Source organism: Pyxicephalus adspersus, chromosome Z, assembly GCF_032062135.1.
Source record: "Pyxicephalus adspersus chromosome Z, UCB_Pads_2.0, whole genome shotgun sequence".
In the NCBI taxonomy this organism is placed as follows: Eukaryota; Metazoa; Chordata; class Amphibia; order Anura; family Pyxicephalidae; genus Pyxicephalus; species Pyxicephalus adspersus.
Genome location: NC_092871.1, coordinates 25637952 through 25661636, shown reverse-complemented (window position 1 = coordinate 25661636; position 23685 = coordinate 25637952). Strand labels below are relative to the sequence as shown.

The 23685-nt window shown below is 38.3% G+C and overlaps 1 protein-coding gene across 1 annotated transcript in view; it reads right to left on the bottom strand.

The window, feature by feature from the left end:
- Nucleotides 1–23444, bottom strand: part of STK26 (serine/threonine kinase 26) — a 51586-nt gene extending 28142 nt beyond the window's left edge. Inside the window, exon 1 of the mRNA XM_072430651.1 lies at nt 23160–23444. Coding sequence (XP_072286752.1) covers nt 23160–23201 — 42 coding nt within the window. The 5' untranslated portion in view covers nt 23202–23444. The remainder of the gene's footprint in view (nt 1–23159) is intronic.
- Between the last annotated feature and the right edge of the window lie 241 nt (nt 23445–23685).

The window sequence follows — 23685 nt, the reverse complement described above, 5'->3', positions numbered from 1 at the left end:
GACGAAGCAGTGCATTTACCCCTTGAAAAACATATGTTGTGTAATCCACAGAGGTAACCTGTGCAGCAAGTTAGGAGCCTACACACGTGATTGCAATGATTTTTATTTTTGCATTAAACTAAAATTGCAACAGACCAAAAGACAGCAAGATAGAAGGGGTTCTTTGCTGCGATTTACATTCTTTTAGGAATGCTAGTTGCCTTGACAATTTTCCAGACATAACTGTTTATTTTGATGCATAACAAGCATGCAAACCAGAAGCTCTGACTTTACTAACTGCATGCTTTCTGCACTAAATTTTTCAACCAAAAAATTGCCAACCCATCCTCTTGTCTCCTAAAACCCTCACTACTTCCCATCTACACCATATTTCCCCTCCTATTGTTTATTACTTCCCCCACCTCCTAGATTGTAAGCTTTTCTTGTCCTCTCCTCCTCCTGTGTCACTGTCTGTATCTGTCTGTCAATTGCAACCTCTATTTAATGTACAGCGCTGCGTAATATGTTAGTGCTATATAAATCCTGTTTATTAACAATAATAAAATGTAATAAAGAGAAAGCTTAGTATCTTGCTATTTCTGAGGGAGAATACAGACAGTAAAGGTGCTCTGCCAGCCACAGTCATCAGTATGAAATCAGAAATTCATGAGTTTCTAATGCACATTCAGTAGTCAATATTATGTTTACAAGTACGTGTAAAATGTAAATATGGTGCAAAGCTGTCATTGATCACTTTCTTTTCAGAGACTCTGATCCTGGATTAACACCCCAGAGATGAACTGATTGGGAATAAACTACTTTGTGGATCTGATTGACCAAGAGAGTTTAAATTTTCTATTTTAAAGGGAATGCCTAACTACTGACCCCCAATCCCCATGATGGAGTAATATACTACATCAACCACAGTAATGGTTCAGGGGTGAAAGATTAATTCAACCTCACTGCCAGTGTGAAGAAGCCTTAGTGCGGTCACTACCTTTGGTTTTTCATTCATCCATTATGTAAATCTGTACTTTCTAATCCTAAACTTTCTTTTAAAGGTTTTTATTGCTGACTATGTTACAGTGAAAGTTTTCTGGTTACTCTTTAGATCTCTAGGACTTTTGACTGGTTAGCAAAGCTGGTTATCAGTAATTTACTGACAGGTATCAGCTTGTACTGACTAATGGCATGTGATGAGGAGGGTTGGTTTTTCTTTATTTTTGGTCTTTACAGTTATAGATGTATTTTTTTTGGCTATACAACCATTATTTTAATAAATGTTCTCCTGCTGAGGGTGTGTCAGGGTCACACTAGATGCTTTCTGTTTACCTTCAGCTTACAGCAGGCATTATCAGTTCTGAACAGACCCGTTTGCTCTGTCACACCCTCTATCACTGACTGCAGAGTAAGATTCTAAGCTGGAAATGAAAGCCTAGTTCCCATCTAGAAATGGTAAACATTTGGCATGAGTTTAGCTACTGACAGCGCTATACATAACACGTTGCTGCAGCAATGCAGTAACCACAAAACTCTGCACCCTCAGCTGGATTCAAGTGATTTTAATCACTAGGAATTAAACATGTTTTTAGAGATTTTGTTAGCTTACCTAATTATTACCTGGTATGTAACATACCTTGTGCTAAATGCAGTATACAGTGCATGTATGTGCATGTAAATGCAGTATCTCTAAAAAATACCTATTTTCCTTTGGACTGCACTGCTCCACAAACTAGGCCCTACTTTTTCTAAAAGTCAGTGCAAACTGATTTCCTTTATTTTTCTAGCTACATGTCAGGTGATAGCGGCAGCATGGTGGAAACCCTCTCTAAGTTTTCAAGCAGTACTGTCTAGGTTGTCGGACGCCATGGTCCTAGAAAAAATGTCTGCCGTGGCTAATGACTCTATGCATAAATTTTATAAAGTGTGGACGCCTTGGTTGGATCATCAAACCACCCCTGATATAGACCGTAGGCTCTTTAAATTATGATAAATGTTTGCTTTTCCCTATTTGTATTGTTAGCTTCCAGTACACTTCTTTTGATTAGTTTTAGTTTATGTTGTTTATTTTAATATTTTCTGTTTGTACAACTATTACATCAGTATTGTTTTTTTTTTCTGTTTTCCTTTTGGTATTTGTATATTTTGAAAAATTTCAATAAAAATTTATTACACAAAAAAAAAAATACCTATATTAAAGTTTTGTTTTGTCTGAGAATAGGAAAAAACAAACCTTAGTTTTTACTGCTATCTGGAGACATAATATATTTCCCCTTATAACGGTGACATTTTTAACAAGACAAAGTAAAGGAATTTTTTTTCACCTCTGAACACAAAACTTGACAGTTTTGTTTCCCACCCGAAAAGTTTTGACTATGGTTGCACATTGATTGGTTAAGGTTAAGTGCTAAATAGAACTACAATGTCTCTAGCATGTTTACCAGAACCCACAATACCAGGATGATATATCCAACAGGAATCATTTAGGCTGCAGACGCAAACAGTATTCGAACACTAGTTTGCTCCTTATAGAATCCATTAAAAATTAAGCTAAAATTCCACTTTTAAAAATTTTAGCTCAGGCAGGTCATTAATGCAGAAAGGGACAGGTAATGTCCTTTTTGCAATGGTCCTTACCTGCCTGATCGATTTGTGGAACCGTCGAACCGCTCAGAGCATGAGCAGCTCAGCTTTTGTTGCCAGGATAATCAACAATCCCGATTTACCCTGCGATTAGCAGGACTGAATGAACTCCCAGACCAACCATTCAAGATGTCCAAAGATCGCAGGAAGGATGAGAAGGAGAAAGATGGCAGCATCCTGCGATCAAACAGGGATAGACGAGTATCTGTATTTAATGGCTGAAAGGTATAGAGATTGCATATTCAAGTGCCAGTAGACATAGAACAATATACTTTGTTCTAAAGAAATGAAATAAGGAATGCTGAATTTAATATAATGTTTGTATGAACATAATAATGTATTGCTTAAATGTTTTGTGTACTCATTGAGCAGACATCTCTAGCAGGACAGAATAGGAACAGTGGGCCTGATTAGGCATGGCAGCAAGGTAAAGGAGAGGTAACCTGATAAAACAAACTCCGTGAAATCATATTAGTCACTCCAGGTACCGAGGGAGTCAGACAGAAGGGCTCTATTGTTATAAATATAGTTCAGGATACACCTATGACAAATAGTATGCATGTAACTGGAGAATCAGTTATATCTATTCTGATAACTTCCTACTTTTTACTTTTTACTCTCAAAAACTATTACACCTACAATAATCCCTGGACCTAACAGGAAAAAAACTAGGTTTATTTGTTTAAATATAGTCTGTATGAGAAAAGAAACTTTAGAAAATGTTAGAAGCCTGCTTCTGACTGGGGAAAGAATTCTCAGACTAACTTACCTCCACAACCCCCCAACTCATTTCCTCAGACTGTGCATTACGTAGGAACTAAGGGGACACGAAGCGGCAAAACAGGGCTACTGGTACAGCAACCAGCAGAAAAAAAGAAAAAAAAAGATATTACTCAACAGCATAATCCCAGTAGCACATACTCCAACCAAGCACTAATGGGAAGTGCTAGGCAGATGAGACCTGAGCCGCTGTACTGTGTGAGAACAATCGTACAATTGTCAGGTATATGCTGCAAATAAAAGGTACACATACTGACTTCATAACAAGCAAAAAAAAAAAAACATTAGGCTTCTATTTTACTTGGAAGCCATCTACTCATCAATGCTCTAAAGGCCAAGTGTCTCTACATTACTAAATTACACATAAGTCCCAAGGCCCACACAACAAGTGCCAAAATGTATCTCCTGGGATGCAGGCAGGCACAGAATATAAGAAGGTATCATGTGTATGTCTAGGATACAGCCTTGGTCTGTGTGTGTGTTAGCCTTGACTTAACTTCTATTGAAAACTCTGCTTGCTCTATTTAAGTCTATAAAAATATAGATAAAAACAAAATCTGCAAATATCTTGGAGCTGTAACTCCAAACAGAATGAAATAAATGGCTATTGAAAGTTGTAATTTAAGCACTGCAGACTCTTTGAACCAAATATCAAATACAGTACAAAGAAATGCCTTACAAGTAAACATCAGGCAAATATGAATTTAAAAAAAAACATCCAGTTATGCAATAAATTAAGAACAGTTTTACATAGAACTAATAACTGAATGTTAGGCCATCTTCCAGTAATGCCCTAAAGCAGAACTTTAGATCTGACATGCCTAGAGGAGGGAATACCAACAAGACAACCATATCAGCTGCATCTTCCCCTTCACTGTCCAATCACATGTGGATAAAGTTTTAAGTCAGGCCTAGCGGTCCATGGGTTGTTCACAGAAAGCGAGACCAGGCTGCACTGTGTCAGAAGAATGGCTACATAGCTTTGCTCATCTTTTTGTAGGTAAAACCAGTTCATCCATTTATCTAGCTGCTTGGAGTTCTGATTTAACATAAATTTCATATGGCATCATTGTGCAGACATTCTTGGTTCCAGGTTTAGGGCACGGTTGTTCATACCTGAAACAATACATGCTTCCAAACACTATAAAGCTGCAATGACACACTTGCTTGCACAATGACTTGGACGTATAAGCTGCATACAGGTGTGGCTGTCATGTAAAATGGCAAAATGGATTAGTACAATACAACTGGATAGACAGCATTCTAGGGTATTGCGTCACTCGCTTTTTCATCTGAGCGTCAGCATAAACTCTTAAACAGTAACCGACTGTGTAGTATAAGAGAACACCAGAATTAAAAGAAACACCTCTATTACTAGGACACAGGGAAATCTGCATTCATTAGGAAAGGTACAACTCTTCCTCAAAACATCATGCTGAATGTATGCAATCTGATTTTACCTTCAGAACATTTAAACACGTTTATAAAAGACATGTAAATGTATTTACATTAAACATACAGCATTTAAGTGTGTGTGAACACTTCTATTGTGTTTACAGATCTAAAGTCCCCTCTTAATGTGATGCTTGTCCCTTATAACATTTTTATGTACACACAGGATTTTTGTTGAATCCTCAAAGATAGTTTGCAGTGACAAATGAACTAACAAGAACATACAGCGCCAGTTCTGTTCTATAAAAAGGGAAGGATAAGAAAGCAGCACCCTGCTGTTCTCTTCTCCATTGACCTGCAAAGTGGTCATTCCTAATGCATTGTAGTGCTCCAGATTTGAATAGCCTATCTAACCTGTGAACATAGCCTAAGGTAGCAATGAATTAATCACACCAGATCTCAATTACTATGGCACACATGCATTACCAATGCCACTACTGTGTTTGGAAATCTGAAAGAATGAAAAGTTATGTATGACTGACAGGTATATATACTGGTGCTAGGTATGTGCCAACCATCAGACACCTAAGGGGAGAGGCTGTCACTAAAACAATCAGCGATAAAAACACTAAATGTTCCCCATCCTACTAAAAATGTGTAACCTGTGTCACTGTACAACAGAGACACAAGCAGCCATTAAACCGTTTAGTCAGGACTCAGAAATGATATAGTAAAAAGTAATGCAGTGTTGGTGTATTTTAACAGGTAACAGTTTGTCAAGTTCTAATGGCACACATCTAGAAAAAAAAGGAAGAGAAACAACACACCAGGATATATTAAAATCAATAATATTGATGTTCAATGGACTGTCAAGCATGAAGATCCCAGGAGAATACAAAACAAGCCGTTATAAATTACTAGCTCTGAACACCTAGAAATATTTGGATGTTCAACAATAGACACAAAAAATAAATAAATAAAATTTGTGAAACTAAAAGCATTAATAAATAGCACAACACCAGATAAAAGGAGGGGGGGGGAGGAATTCACACAAGCGCGGTTACGTATGAAACGTTTCATGCGTGAACATGCTTCTGTCTATATAACTTATAACAACTTATAATACCCAAGGCAACTTTCAGCTTTTTTACAAGCTAATAAATATTTTATAAAGCAAGTAGGCATAGGATCTAGAAGCAGTGTTAGAAATTAGATTTAAAACTCAATACAACTTTATGCAATGACAGAATGTATATGTGTGTGCTCCCATTCATTTGCTATGGATTCTTAGCAAATATACACTCATAAAAACATACATGACCTTTTTTTCCCAACCACACCTCTGCAGCAGTCTTCAAACATATGCTTTGCAGTGTTAGCAGCATGTGCAATTTTAAGGCTTGGATCACACCATGGTTTGAGGGTGTACCACCTTGCACTGCATTTAAATTAATTTTAATTTACAAACATAATTGTGAATGGGAATTATTTTCCCAAGAAATACTTGGTGACAAGCATTACATTCCCATTCAGGAATATCTGCTACCTCTGAAAACACTGACCCTCTAGTTTCAATACATTTGAGTTATGATTCAGATTGTTTGCTGTATGTTATCTGGAAAGTTCTTGGCCCAACCCAAAATTTGAATTTGATTAGTGTAGTTGAAAAATAGTGTTATTTTGCCATGAGCCAATATGATGGATTGTGACGTTGTTATTCCGGATCACAGACAGAACCATGTAAACAAAAAGGGTAAATCCATGAGAGTAAAATGTTTGTAAAGAGAAACAATATTAAGTGGACAGAGTAATATGTTTTTGGAAGGAATCGTGGTTGATTAAACAGTTACAACATTATGACAGAGACGGAACAACGGTCCCTGCTAAGATGGCATTCTGGTTTTCAATGGCAAGATAAATTTATGAGGAAAAAGGTCAGCAGTAAGGATCATGGCCACAGTATTTTGGAATAAGCAAAGAATTTTGAGGACTATCAACAGAAGGGGAAAGCAGAATACCACTCCAAAGTCCCCACAGTCTGACCATCTTATAAAGTTCAGTCCCCAATTACACTGGAAGAATGTTTGCAGTCTCTATTTCCAGAATCAACTTCACAGTCTGACTATCTCTTGTATGTCCAAAGTCTGACGCTTTACTTTATTACAATATACATGGACAAAATATAAGTGGTCCCCTGGAAATATCAGAATGCATTAACAAAATGAAACATCATAGTCTTGTGGTCCTTGTTTGCTGTGGCAAGGTGGGGTTGCTATCATTGATAAAACAATGAACGTTCACATTTTCCACAAAAAGGAAGTCAAAGTGTTAGAATGGATAAGCAAATCACACAGAAAGATTGGGAAGAACCTCAACTTCGTGTCAGCAATCACATCAACATCCCTGAAGAAATGCTGGATAAAGAGAAAAGGCCAAACATTTCTCAGCAGAACTGATCAGAGGTTACTAGAAAACATTTAGACAGGAGGGCACAATAGCCTGTGAAAGAAAAAAAGTTTATTACGTTTGCCATCTAAAGTGGACAATAATTTTTAGATCACTTTACTCAAACTGTATGATAAAAGTATTCTCTATGCCTTTTTGTTTAATTTGAAGCCTCTCAATTTATTTTTTTTAAAGTTATCCAAAACTGTTCAGAACCCTTGAAGCCCAAAAAAAAATAAAATAAAAAGGCACAAGTAAAACTAGAGGCAATCACATAAAAGGCTATGTCAAACCATTTCATTACATAAATTAAACAACATGTCAAGATCTTTTCCCTGGAAAAAGTAAACCAGTAACTTTTACTAAAAATCAGGAAGTTGCCAATATTGATCAAGCAGCAGAACAGGGTTGAACACACTTCAGGTCTCTGTCAAATACTGTAATGTCTAAAGATAACATCAAGAACAAACTTCTCTGACTAGACACAAAAAGCTCATATTTAAACACAAATGTCATCACACGCAGGCACTTTACTTGGCATTAAAGTATTTTTGAAATGGGAAATAATAGGGTCTTTTTTCGTGTTTCTTGACAGGTCTACAAGACTTGGGTAGGTCACAAGACAAAGACAAAGAACAATTTCAGCACTGACAAGATAAAAAAGAAAGGCCCTAAGTCTCTAGTAAACAGTTACTTGGACATTTCCACTTCAACAAAAGGTTGTTGAACGGAATGAAGTGCATGGTTAATTAATTTGATTTACAACCATTTTCTGTTATACCCGGCATGGTACACTGAGCTTTGCATGTGTAAATCAGTAAGTTTCAGAAAAGGATTGTAAACAGGTAATTTTCTAACTAATATACAGTTCCACTTTAAAAGGTTATTTAAATTGCCTTCAAAGTGATTATTCTAGCGCATGCACAGCATCAGCTTTTGGTGTCAGGATATCCTGCATTCCTGGCTTCCTCTGCTAGGAATGAATAAACTTCTACTTTACAAGATCCCGGCACAGCCAATCAAGATAACTCAAAATCCTCCACATGGAGAAGAAAGAAGTTGGTGGCAGGGAATGGTGACAGGTGAGTAATGTGGGTTTAGTTTTGCTTTAAGACTAAATAGCTTTACCAGCTTTGCTTTAGGTTTCAAAATACTTTAGAGGCGACACAGGCTACATATAACAAGAACGTTAGATTATTCATTTTTTCTAAAGAGAATATAGTAACACTGCAATACAAATTAAATTTCACTTGGAAAGGAAACCATGTCTAAAAGGAAAAAGGTAAAAAAAAAAATCATAATAATATTACACAGACAGACAGGACACACAAATACAAGATCCACAAGAAAATGCAGTTTTCTCCCAGCCCCTTTTACTCGGGCGCACCACCCGGCTGTCTTTATTCACACAAACTCCACAACAGAGGTTAGAGGAAGCACAAAACATTTTCTAGTATAAAATCAAGCATAAAACATATAAATTTCTTTAATTTATCAGAAATTAATGTACACCGAAAATCAAAATTGCTTTAACTGTTCGAATTTGTTAAATCAACAAGGGGCAGTTGAGAACTGTGAAAGAGGTGCATCATAGCAGAACCGCTTTAAACAACCCATGTCTGAACATGGTCAAGATCCTCCGCGATTGTAAGCTCTTTGGGGCAGGGTCCTCTCCTCCTCCTGTGTCACGGTCTGTATAGGTCGGTCATTTGCAACCCATATTTAATGTAAAGCGCTGCCTAATATGTTAGCATCATATAAATCCTGTTTATTAATAATAATAGAATGCATACCAAGAGCACATGCTACCTGGGCAGTTCCCAGTTTTTTCATCCATGCATTAATATGAAGACTCAGTTGATCCAGTTTTATTTTGTTGGTTATCTGATTTGCTAAAAACCTCAGATTGGCACACACACTCACCACATGCTTCTTTCTAAATCTCACATAAAAGGAAGCATGAAGGAAACAGGTTTCTCACAAAAATTGACATTTGTTTTGAAGCAAAGGGAGAGGAAGTTACACAGCATGCGCTTCAGGAGGTTCACTTCTAGCGATTCCTGAAGAGCTTCAATGTACCTAGCTGTAATGGATTACAATGAGCCCTAACTGAAGGCATCTTGTTAAGAGACCTCTCTTTTCACAAATGCTAATTGCTTGTCGGTCACACTGGTCATGTTGTTTCAATAGTTTGCATTACAGACCAGGAAAAAGGATGCATATACATACTTCTGACTTTTCTGATTTGCATGCTTGTTAACTATAAAGTACAGGTGCAAGGTTGTGCGGTAACCAGGCAATCAACATTTTTAGAAAGATGGGAAAATAGTTCATTTCCCGTCACCAAGACAGAACATGTGGAGAACACTGATGAAAATGATTACTTTTTCTAGATTTCCAGTAATTTTCTGTGTGTACTTTGGATACTTCCCTGGGCTATATACAACATACACACTGGGTGGACACACTGCTTTTTAAACAGCCTGTAAGTTCACCCATTGCCATAATTATTCTGATTTACCCAACAAGGATTATGATGACAGCTTGTGTCAGCTATGTCAGTTTATAGCTAGGACAGAAACGGTACTACGCTACAATACAAATTGTCATCCATCTTAATCATCTGACTAGCTGAATAGTGTGCCTAACCACAATCCTTCCCATGATTGGCATTAGTAATAACCAAAAAGTGTTCATAACACAAGCAGAGAAACACTGTGAAACTAATCAACTGTTCGCTTTGACAAAAAAGAAAACTAATTCTGGAAAAAAAAAAAAAAAACTTTCAAATATTAGCTGAACTAGAATGGAAAGTAGTGCAGAGTTTTGGGACCAATTCATACAAATTCAGAAAACTAAATCTCAATGTGAGGATGGATTATTTGTAGACACACACAGGGTCCAATGATACCCCAAGAGTAGATATCAATGTTCCCTCTGTTATGCACCGCCGGCTAAACACACTATGGTACATCCCAATTTAAAAAATAGGACCATTGTGTGCAACCGCCAAAGCCCCACTGACTACCTCTGCAGAACAGAAAGGTCCACACTTTGGCGTCACATGACCAGGCGCTCCATCCAGCTTTTCATTTTATTCATACTCCACTGGCTTCAGAAACCCAAAGCCGGGGCAACTTTTGTCAAGCACACAGATGTACTTTATAAATGCACACTTTGTTTTGCTTTGTCTTTAAGCAATGTACACAACTTTTTAAAATGAGCACCACCAGGCTTGTGAAAGTATAAAGAAAACAGAAAGCGGAGTAAGAAATGGTCATGTCTTGAGCTCATCAGCAGCATCTTGATAGGGTGCTCTCAAAAGTGGCTTTCCATTTACTTATTAACACAGGCAGATATTGTTACAATTATTGTGTTACCAACCAGTAGATATAAATACTTGGCCTTGTCATGACAGGCTGCAAAAGAATGTCAGCCATAAAAAGAAAAAAATAGATTTTGTTATGTATTAATAGATTACATTGAACCTGCAACACAATATGAACAAACTCTCACTTTATTACATAGCAATAAAGTGAAGGTATTGAGTGAATTGTTACACCTACCCATGTTGGGCAGATTTGAGCATACTGTCAAAAAAGCTAGCATGAACCAGATTCAATCCGTCATTGTTAGTTCATGCTAGGCTGCGTCAAGCATACAGATGCAATATAACTTCAGGGTAAGAAATCTAATGAGTGTTGCAGTGAGCAGAAAAGAACTACAAGAACAGCCAACCAACAGATTTTGAAAGCCAAAACAAAGCAAGACGGGACTTGGGAAAAAAACACCTTTAGACATAAACTTAACTGTCCACACAAACTAAATTCTGCACCTTTTTCAGCCATATGACCATGACTGGGATACTGCCCTCCTTCAGAAATTCTACTTCCTCCATCCTTTTAAAAGAGAAATGTGGGGAGGAAGCCTACTTTGTTCCACCTAACAGAAGTCTGAAAAGCAGTGACTTTTTAATGCAGCCCCAGGAAACTTCAAAAATGGATCCAGAGCATCTTCATTTAAAAACACAGCAATGTTATTGACTGACGACTGAACCAGCAAGTGTGATAATGACAAATCTACGAAGCTATACAATATTTGTACTAAAATTATAACGTCTGCTGCCAGCTGTGAAAATCTCACTCTTAACCGTTAGAAATACCCAGTACTACTTCCAGGATTTAGGCTACATACACATTAGATGGTTCTCGCCTCAGGCTGATATCGGACAAGTATGTTACGTGTGTACAGCGGCCGTCCGACGTTGTTCATGGATCCGCCCTAGTAGATCCAAGGACGAATGACCAACGACGGCAAAGCAAGTAAAGGGAGAGAATGAAGCGGGGTGCCACTTCATCGTTCTCCCCCCATTCTTCTCACTAGAGCGTAACGGCGCTGTATGTACAGCACTCATTCATCCATCTTTCAGTCCTTTAAAAGGACCACGAAAGATCATTTCCAAAGACAAAAATCTAACGTGTGTACCTAGCCTTAGTGTTCAGGTCAAATTGACAATTACAAAAGGGGAAGAGGGTAAGTTGCCATGCGTTAGCTCCTCCTTTGTTCAAGCTTAGACCCAGGACTGACAAAAAGATAGGAGAGCCTGAGGAAGGGGGGGGGGGGGGGAGAGAAGAATTGTAAAGAGAACCTGCAACTTTGCCTTGGATAGAAAAAGGTACAGATTTCCAAAAATAAACATTTTCAGATGAGGAGGCAATGGCTGCAATAATATTATCATATACATATTGGCATCATTAGCACATATCCAAATTTTTTAACCTGTGTTAGCAAAAGTTGCGAGTAACAAGACATGCACTTAAACAGGGAAATGCTGAAAAAATATCGATTCCTAAAATACAGAGTATTTCAAAGGGCCCATTTACACTTAAGCACACAAAATCCTGCAAAAATGTAATAAAAAGATATGATATATTGATAGAGCACTCATGAAGTTGTCAATGGGCCTTTAAAGTTTCTTTTAAAACCACACTAAACTGCAAATCAGAAATAGGAAAGTGTTTTTTCTGCTGGAAATATGACAAGCGTAAATACTTAGGATTGGTTCGCTCTCCAACGCTGCAAATACATGTATTTTAAGCATTAATGGACCCCTGTGCTAGTAAGCCCATTTAAACTAAATAGGCTACAATGCACAAAATTAAAACAGGTTGCATTTTCTGCAGAGCAACATGCACTGTGGTGCCACTGAAGATGGAGAACTGTAGCGTATGAACTACCACAATAGTGTTGTACGACTGTTTAGGCCACACCAGTTTCTCCAAATATTATTAAAACCTGTATTCGTGGACATGTGATTGTTCACAGGGTCACAATCATAAAGGAATTGAAACTGGTCTTTCCCCAAATCCTGGAAACACCAAGTTGCCCAAAATGCCTTTGTATGTTGCTGCACTATCCTTTCTTGGAAACACCCTAACTTAATAATCTGGTAACATTCCCATATATTTATAATCATATTTATCAGTCCAAAAACAATTAGCCAGAAAGGTGTATTTTTAATGGATTAAACGTGTTGACACTGCAAGTCAGTGTTTCTCCAGAGGTTGCTAGATATTCCTTCTACAATTTTTGCCTCTCAGGCTAGTATAAGTGACACCAATGTTCTTTTAGCGATCGGTAAGGGTGACATTATTTCCACTGACCAACACACTAATATTTTATGGGCTGTGGATGTAGTAATTATTGAAGGGGTTACCTGAAGACCTGAAAGTTTTTTTTAGTTTGCCTTGCTCTAAGATGTGGTTGCTTGCAAATAGTTAGAACTTTTTGCCATTTAAAATGGGCCTAGCACAGAGTATAGATGCTTCCATCGCTGAACTCATTCTAAAGAATGTTAATTGCCTGTACGTAAGCTGATCTTTAGTAGTTTCGGTCCTAAACTTGAAACAATCATGCAGATAACTGTGGGCCAATTAATTGAATAACAGAGCTACATACTCATTCTGGGCCAGTGATTCAGAGGGTAATAAAAAGCAGAGGTTTATAACATGACCAAGTAAGATGTTTTTTTATACAACTAGACCAGAATTGGCAGTTTATAATTTCTCAATGAAGGGACTGCTTTAAAACCGCCAAAAAAAGATTCTACTGTATTTGTTTTACAGCCACAATTTATTTTATACCAAACAGCACATTAGAGCTATGCACAGTATGAGGCAATTCTAAGTCTGCCACTTATCCCGTAAAGAAAGAAGAAAAACTATGACAACTAATTCAGTTCAGAAATCAAGGCATCCCAATTCCAAACGTCACTGGATATGCAATTAAACAACAAAGTACCAGTGATCGACCTTTTTTCAATTTAGAAGCTAAGCCACACCAGGAACATTAAAGTGATATAACCAAAAACTATTTTTTCAGTATGTTAGCCATCATGTCTTCAAGTTTTGCTGTATTACTAAAAATAGATTTTGGTTTTAGGTCATACCATACAAATATGGTCTTCAAAAAAGGCAAATGGTTTAAGTTTTTAAAGGGAAGTTGATTTTTGCAACTTACCCTTACTGATCTGGATTAAACATCTTTTGAACATAACCTAAGCAAAGTAGAGTGCATTTTACCAGAGCATTTTATGAGTGCATGCATAAACCAAAGATTCTTACAGTCAAAACCTTTATGTTTATTTTAAAAAAATACATTAGCCGAGTTTGCTTAATGTTACCACCCTTATTTAATTTCTGGGGGTTTGTATTATACTGTAAATGGGTTCAACAAAATATGGAGCAAAAATAATTAGAATCAGTTTTCCTAAAGCAATATGTGTACTGCCCTAACATTGAATAAGAAAAGATTAGACAAAAGGCACATGTGTGTACATGTGTGTTTAATGTTGCCTGCACCATGCAGCGGAATCCATTTATTTGCAATGTTCTTTCTTACAGTTGGTCAGCTTTCAGCACCTACCACAGAAAGTCTACAAAGAAAAATGGAGGCCAGTCAGGAGCCAATTGGGTACTAGCTGCACTTGTACAAAAGTCATGTTATGAGCTCCAAAAGAAGCTTGCATATAAATTGGTAACAAGAACAACGCCATGACACAGACATTACACATTATAACACATTATGCTGCGATACATATTTGCCATATTGGCTTTTGAGATCTGCCCAACTGTGAGTTACTATTTTTACAAAAAAAATAAAAAAAGAAAGAAATATGAGATTTAAGCAAAAACAGTCATCATAACCGGAAAAATAGTAGGACTACTGATAGCTTTCAGTAGTGATGCAAGTGCAAGATCTTAAAAGCCATGCCAAGATTTCTCACAAAACACAACTCTGCTTCCAGAAGCAACATATTGTTCTGGTTAAGAGTATGCATTAAGAATGAATAAATTAAACCACTTCACAGGAAAGCAATTTGTGAGCACCACAAAACAACTAACAGGGCAGGAAAATGCTTCTAGAAAAGAAGCTTGATTAAATTTACACTGTTCAAATATATTCTGGTAGGTGTTTTACAAGTGAATGTGTATCCAACAATTTGTATCCGAGATCCATACCACTATTAAAAAGTTGAACTTAAATAAACCAGAACGTTTACCGTTTATTGGGCTAGGAAATCGCTTGATAGTTTCCACTAGGAGTTTCTTTGCCTTTTTTACAGTCTGTCAGTACGTCAATCTGCAGATGACCCTCTAAGAAAAGGTCTGTGCAAGTCAAAAAGCTCCTTTCTATTCACATGTGAGGGCATACCAATATGGTGACTTGATTTCCTGCATCTGAATGCGCAGCAAAGTATCACGTTTACCCCCGTGTCCAGAAGAAGCAAGTTTTTTGAGCTTTAAAGGTGGATTGGGGTAACAAAGCACAGGCTATGTGTGCCAACATACAAAACATGCTATAGGTCAGGGGTGCCCACACTTTTTTGGCTTGCAAGCTACTTTTATAATGACCAAGTCCAATTGATCTACTGACAATAGAAAACTTAGACTTAACTCCTGTGCGCGGTAGAGTTTAATTTGAAAGGCAAGGCTTTGCAATCTATTTGTTTTGCCTTTGTGAGCTACCGGTAGATCGCAATCCACCTGTTGGGCACCCCTGCTATAGGTATATAAAATACCTGCAGTTTAGCAAAGGTCTAAATGGTAGACCTTTCTGACCAGCCAAGTCCTGAAACTTATGATGCTTGAACACACTTATATATACTGCACATTTGCCAGTAAGTCAATCTATCACAGTGCTGCGGTGTTACAAATTAATATTTTGCATATATATTTTTTAAATAGAGCAGGCAAAGCACAGAGGTACATTGGTCCTAATCTCTTACAAGTATAGGCAAAGGATAGTACTCCAGTACTATCTCAGGTTTCAATCACAAAGGGAGCTGCAAAGTAGAAGAGGGGCTGATGAGCTGTCTTCTTAGCCAAGGTACTTTACTCTGGGAATCCTCTGGTATGCAATGAACCTTTAGTAAAGCAGTGTGTATTTCTCCTAACAGGGGTTTTAAGTTTTGCTCACTCATCTAGAAACTTTGTTTTATTTGCTCCACGTGTTCTGTTTGACACCTGCGAATCAGACAGGAGTTTGAACATTCCATTGATGTGTCCCCATTAGGGACTTCAGCTTTAACTAAATGACGAGAAGTACACTTGTAAGAAACATGGAGAGCAATAACACATCTTATAAAGGTAAGCTTAGAACCAGTCAGGGTTTCGTGCTGTGTGCCCATAAGATCACCGTCTTAGTTCCAAGCAGCAGATATTAAATGTATTAAAAATTAGGTATTTGTATAATTTAGTAGGTACCAGCCTCACACTAAGAATAGAATATGACTACCTCAGCTAAAGGGTACTTCCTTAGTTATAAAAGTATACAAAGATAAGATGCCATGCAAAGAAAGAAACACACTGGCTTATAGTATAAATCAGTCAATCTAAGCAGACATTGGGAGGGGGGGAACCACGATGGGCAATTTTTGAGCCACAGAAACACACAGGACTTCTGTGAGCAACCACATAATACAACATTCACTTTGGGAAAAGAAAAAAAACACATGGAGCAAAAGAAACAGCACCAAAAATAGCAAATCTTTAAAATTACATGGCGTTTAAAAAAATAAATAAATAAGGGGAGAGAAGATGATTGGTAGTTCAAGCTCCTTTTCTAACCACATATTTATAAAAACATAGCACACAACCCTTGCTTCTTTCACAGAACAAATAGGCAGCTTACTGTAAAAAAAAAAAGTCTACAAGGAGCAATTTAAATTGGACATAAATATATTGAAGCTAAATAATGGTATTCATAAAGGTATGCCACGTACTGCAGTGCAAGAGAGCAGGCAATTCGAATAATTCAAGAGTAAATCACTCATTCTGGAAGCCAGTAGACTAGGACACAAATATTGGTCCCTAGTTTTTAGCCTCCAGATCATATTGCTCCTGGCATTGCTACCTAAACAATCATGCAGCCAATGAAATCTGAACTCTTATTGTGTGTGCCTGCTTCAGGTAGGTGTTGGGAAAGATTGCTGGTCATTCTATTTTATTTGAAACCTGCTCTGACCATTTAAAACAGAGCAATATGGAACTTGTTAAAACAAAAAACACACAAAAAAATTTAACCTAGTAGCACTTTTAACCTTGGTAATAGTAGGTTGTGTTATCCCACAGTTCTACAGCAGTCTTACAACTAGCACAACAGGATTAGTGGCTACAACAGTGACAAGACCAGCAATAAGATTTGAAAAAAAGAAAAGTTTCAGGGGACCGGCTGAGGAAACCAGCGCAGCATGGTTTAGGCTTCCTAGTATGAGAATTATATTCTTTATCATCTATAAGGGAGATTTACTTATTAATGCTTAAATCAGATTTTAAAGTAGGATGTAGCATGCAAAACCACCTAACACCCCTTCCACCCCCAAGTCCCATTTTAACTTTTAGATGAACTAACCTTATATCACTTGATAAGGCCTGATGTAACCAAACCCAACTAACGCTGATTGCACCCAAGAGGTAAAAAGAGGGCCACACTGTCATTATCAGTGTAAATCTATTGCAGTTTTATATACACACACACACACACAATACATTTCAAAGGGCTTATACACACTATTGCATTGTTGTAATCCACAGGAATGAACACAACATGCACTTGTGCATTCATTCTGAAAGACACTCCAATCAAACAAGTTACAGCACCACACATGGAAAATGAATACCATGCATTGCTCTGCCAGACATTGTACATGTATCATTTTAGTAAATAATTATGGAGCTCTTTTTAATAAATTGATTGCCAAATGAGTGTGGATGTGCATGTGCTACTTGTGTACAATTATCCTTTAATTCATTACGACCACACCAAAGGCTTTAAACTCTATACAGATACTCAGTCCCTCAAAACCAGACAGAATGCTTGGCAACCTACCTGTTTTATGGGGAGAGCAAGACAATCAGGAGGTGCTTCATTCCCATTAGCAAGCAAAGCTGCTATCAAGTATTAATTAGGTCTATAGTTTTACACTTCTATGTTGTTGTTCCTATCAAATCCCTTTTGGAAGCCAAAAAGGGCTGCTGTTGAATTTTATAGATAGACAGTTGTTGCCCATGCACATACACACAAAAAAATCAAAATAGACCTATTTTACCTGTTCTATCTGTTTAAGTGATGGCTTCCACCACTCTCAATGCGGTTTCTTACACTGAGTGTACATAGGGCCGGTTCACACAGACATTAACATCAGACTTTTGAGTAGACTTTACAACATTTCCCATTATCTTACAAACAAAAACGTAATGATGCAAAATACTTGTGTTGCTTTTTTGTCACTGCACTTTTATTTCTCCACTGGAAAAAAACAACTGGCAGATTCTGAAAGCCTTTATGACACCTTTGGTGCCTTTCATAGAGAGCAATGGTAATGCTTCTCTGTGTAGTACTTTTTGATAAAACCATAAGGTGTTAGGCTCTGGTACAATGTCTAACATATTGCCAGGCCAACCAACCACAGAGAGGGTAAGCGTTACACAAGGGTGTAGCTATAGAAATTGACTATATGACCGCAGTGAGGCACAAAACCATAAAGATTTCTTGTGTCATCGGCCTTGTTGCACATTAACTACTATGGATGCATAGAATGTGCTCTCAGTCCCCGACATGATAGGATACTTCAGTAGAATGAACACACAAGTCTTTGCATACATGGGGCTTCTGCTTGTATAAGCAGTATGTGTAGCAAGCATTTGCAAAACTCTGAGATTTCACACTTTTCCTAAGATGCTACAGACAAGAGGCTAACAACTTTTGAAGAAAAAAAAAAACTGAAATGCAGTTAACAGCCCTGACTTATTCTGCAAACTATGGAATTATGGCCTTGTAAATGATGGAAATTGGGAGGGGGGTCTAGTCCAAATTAGGAGCTACTCCTCCATTGATGTATTACAGGAAAAGTTGTGGCCATAAAAAAAAAAAAAAAGGTTCAAATCCAAATAACCAAGTGTAAAAAAGAAAACCCGGGATGGTTTAGAATTTGCTTAAACTAGTGCTGGGTGTTGTAATAAAGGATATCGTAAATAACAGTCATCACAGAAGTTACTGTAAGTCACTGGGTGACCACTACTCATATACTGAATGCAACATTTAGTCCACAAGAAGCAATACAGAGTTTTGCAAAGACAACTGTATGTATTTATAAAGTAGTAACATTCACTTTAGTTTAAACTTCCACGTGCATTGCTTTAAACAAACAACAGTGATTGACACACCACTAGTGAATGTATGGTGAAACTCACCTTCACTGCTTTTTTAAAAAAGAGATAAAATAGATTAATAGTTAGCCAACTAGACTGTGGAAGGCAGCAGGTAATGCCTGCTAAGCACTCCATATTGTATCCCACTGAGACAAAGCTTTATAGTACAAGTGTCTACTATGAAACCACAGCTGTAATACTTTACCTTTCATATAGTCGTCCTTATTTCCCCAAACCCCAGAGCAACCTGTCTAGTAAATTAAAAAAAAAAAAAACAGTGCCACATCTTGTGGCCTTTTAACTATGTACACTGAACTTTCAGTTCTTCATTCTCTCTGTAAACTACATAATACCGTGCCCTTGTTATAGAAAAGAAAATAGCAGAAGGTGTTCTATAGCCTTAACAATATTTCCTTATTTTATATCCTAGGGTGTTGACTCTTCTACATAAAGTAAAGTGAGTGAGCATCACTCTTGTAGATTGTAATCTCTTCTGGGCCTCTCCTCCTCCTGTGTCAATGTCATTTGCAACCTCTATTTAAAGTACAGCCCTGCGGAATATGGTGGCGATACACAAATACTGTTTAATAATATTAAGGACACAAAATATATTATCTGCATGATCACCAAGTTAACATAGCAAAGAAAACCTATTAAAAAAAAAAATCTAATCAACACATCCCACCAAAGGACTTAGCTGCAATATATTATTTTTTAATTTTTTCCTTGGATTTAGATACATTAAATAGATTTAAAAAAAAAAAAAAAATAGATAAAGGTACAGATATTCATTGCCCCTCTACCTGCATAGTGTCGACTTTTGGCTACAAGTGCAGCTTCAGAGTAGAGATGTGACCGTTTCAATTGGGTACAGAGTGACGTTAATGATCACATTTTCTCTGTAACATGCTGTTTATTATGTTCTGAGAATGCAAATTTCAACATCATGACCATGATACAAAACATAAGGAAACAAGCCCTGCTCTAAATATTAGAAATACGTAAAAACATTGCTGATAACAAAAAGGACAAAAGAACTGTCAGGGGTATCTGGCTGGAATGAATAAAGAGATGAATATTTGTAATGCAGAGCAGTAATACTGCAGTGTTATGAATTTGCCAAGTTATCAGACACTGGGCGAGCACATTGTGCAGAGTTCGCACTATGACACACACATATTACCACACCACCCTAATAACCAAGTCAAGGAAGAACTTTTATTTAATTCTTGGTTTCCACACAAAGGGCAAAGAGCAGAAGAAAGGGAAATAACATTTACAGTAATCACAGAGTACATCTCCATGACAGAGTAGTAGGTTAAGGCCTTGCATTCTTTGAGTTTAGTTCAGTTCAAGTCCGACATGTGTAACCTTTCTCTAACAGTAATTTGCAGCCCAGTTACAAGTTATACCCAACCCCGGCTGACACTGTCCAGTAGGCCATGCTGGAATCAAATAATATATTAGGAGAGCCTAATCTTTCTCTAAATGGAAAGAAAAACACAATGATGTGTTCAATAGGACTGTCAGTCATGCAACTATATTGCAGTTTTTTTTTTGTTTTCCTTTACAAAGTCAAGGTGAGTAAAGTGTTTAGTTGCAGCTAAAAAAATATATAAAATAAAAAACACACATGGGTTTATCAGAGCTGGAAGCAACCCAAGCCAAAAGGCTGATACTGCAGATGTGCCATTTCATTTCTGAATTATGACCTTGAAACAAATAAAAGGGAACAAAATCAGGTAATCCAACCCTGTAGCTGAGTAAATGTTTCTATACCTAAGCATTTTACTGTTCTGCTCCTTTGTCTTTCATTGCACCTTCACACAGCAAACATGTAGGCCTGATTGTTTCTATGTACAGCGCAAGTTGTCCAGTTTTACAATGGCTCATAGAAGTTTGGCAACAATCACTTGGTGTGGTCTATGGAGCCACTATAGCAATGCAAGCAAATTCAGCGGCAGTTCTTTTGACAAATGTAGTCCAATCCTACCACAAGCTTCTATACATCAGAATAAAACAGTACAACAATGTACAGTAGATTGTAAGCTCTGCGGGGCAGGCTCCTGTGTCACTGTATTCATCTGTCATTTGCAACCCCTATTTATGGTACAGTACTGTGTAATATGTTGGTGCTACATAAATCCTGTTTAATAATAAAAAATAATAAAGGAAAAAAAACACACAGATCCACCTTGCTTAAAGGACACCTGCCACCTATGAAAATGAAATGCCCGAAATGGTTTAAGCATATAAAAATGATGATTTCTGGTGTGTCCCCCACTGCTCCTATTCATGTGTGTATATAGAAACAGCTTTGATGGACAATATAGCTCCGCTGGTCTTCTGGCTTGTTGACAGCAAAAGCAACGGTGGCTCTAATTCACTGGTACACCTGCTGTCTTTAACCAATCACAGAGCACCTTGTAATCTGTGAATGGGTAAAGAGAGAATAAGGGGTACAAGCAACATCAGTGAATCATTGAATGGAAGTTGCAAATACTGTTACCTGTACCATGCATTGGCACTGATAAAGAAATGGGGGGTTAGAAAAGGCAACTTTTTCTGCTATCTATTAGAGGTGTTTCATTTACATGATGCTGATGTAGCTGCTAAACTTAACGTAACTCTTCCATTCTTAGCTGAAGACCTTTTTATAAAGTAGTTTTACATAAAAAAGCATTTGGCTCTCAAGGTTATAAATACAGGGTGGAAAATGACCTTAACACGTGCGCAGGAACCCAGTAATACAATATTGTGACAAGATTCCACAGGGAGCTGCAAATGAATCTTTTACTAAAGATTTCAGATAACAGAAAAAGCTCACGATGATACTCTTACACCATTAGCAGCCACACGCAGAACCCTGCCACATCTTCACATGATTTATATATATATACTCTCAGAAATGCAAATCACCATTACAAACAGTATGGAAAATTATCTGAATGTACATAATATGGAAAATAAAAAACAGAAACTGCAAGGTATGACAACACTGCAAAACTGATAAATACAACGATAACAAACAGAAGACAAGGAAAGTTATAGGCAAGGATTATCGCTGCCATATTTTTGCTGTAAATTGTTCCAATGGCCGGGTAAACATTCAGACTCATGTCCGGGAGATAACAGCAAGGATCCAGGTGAATGTCAATATGTCAGCACAAAGGAGATCATTAGACTGCCCGGACTTCACATGTACATGCAATATTATAGATGGGTGCAGGGTTGGGTGACAGTAGCAAGGCCAGGAATATTGTGGGGGGAGCTATCGCAAATTTTATGACACCCATACATCTAGAAGATGCCAACCCTTCCCTTAAACATCCAAAATGTACTTGTACAAACGGACCCTCTGTCAAATCTAAAACCCCACTGGGAAGAGTTATCCCTCCTATTGGTACAATCACTATTATTACCAAAATGTTAGCATTGCCCCCTCGCCACCGAGGTAAAGGCCAAGCGCCCCTCGCCACCGAGGTAAAGGCCAAGCGCCCCTCGCCACCGAGGTAAAGGCCAAGCGCCCCTCGCCACCGAGGTAAAGGTTGAATCTTCCACTTTTATCAGAAGTAATGGGCTTCAATGTAGATTTTGACTATGACTTCCTGTGTGACACTGGGACAGGAAGTGAAGTTTCTTCTAATACATAGACAGCACAAAGATAAGCTAGCAATGTTTCTAAAACTAAACAAAAAGTTTACAATACACAGATGTATGATGGAGTTTAAGGTATGATGAGATTTGCAGCCCTAGAAGTGACAGACAGGAGGGTAGGATTGCCCTATTCCAAACCACCAAATGGGTAATTCACTTTGTTAGGTGCTAGGGAGCTCTCTCAAGGGTGTAGCTCCTTGCATGAGCCCTTCAACACAACTGATTGGTTCTGTGTGCTGCTTCCAATCTCAGCCCTGCTGTACAGGTAGAACCAGAAGTTGATGCAATGAATACAAACCCAGATCTAATAACACAAAGCTGCACTGTGTGTGTGGATTGCTCAGACAAGGAGATCCATTCTCCACGTATCTGCCCCTGTCACCTGTACAAAGGTGCCCCTCACCCTCCCCTAACATCCATGCACCCTACAAGTAAACACGTATTTCCTGCTCTCCATGGAAGCACAATGCAAATCCTATGTGACACATATCCTGTCACTGCACAAACACTGACACACAACGGAGAGGCCGCCATTGCACTGATCCCTCTCACCTGCATCCCGGGCACTTGCACGGCTACCGGGGAATGAGCCATGGCGGCGGTGAGGCCTCCTGCTCCGGTGGTGTGCTGAGTGGAGGTGGGGCTGTCCTTGTAGGGCTAGGCCCGAGCTGCTGACGGGACGGGGCTGCGCTGCTAAGCTGCCACTATCCGGCTGTGAGCATGTCTCGGTAAGCGTCAGGAACCGGTGGGGCTGGGAGAGCTCAGCAGGTTAGCGGCGCCATATTGGGAGAGGACAGAAGGCTGCGGCAGCTTCTTGTGCGCAGGGTGGAGCCCAACTCAAGCCGGTCACGTGCTGTGCCGCTGACGTCTACACGCCCCACCCTCGCCAGTTCGGCCCTGCCCAGTATGTGAGGGAAAGGTGAAGGTGGCGGGAGTTTGGGCCGGCCGGCCTGTCAGGGGGCGCTCAGAGCTCCTGGAGGCTTGTCTAGGGAAATGACAAGATATAAAGGCTGTCCTTGTTCATTTCTAGTAAATTAAGCTTATATTGCCCCTGTTAGAAATGAAAGCTATAATTTGC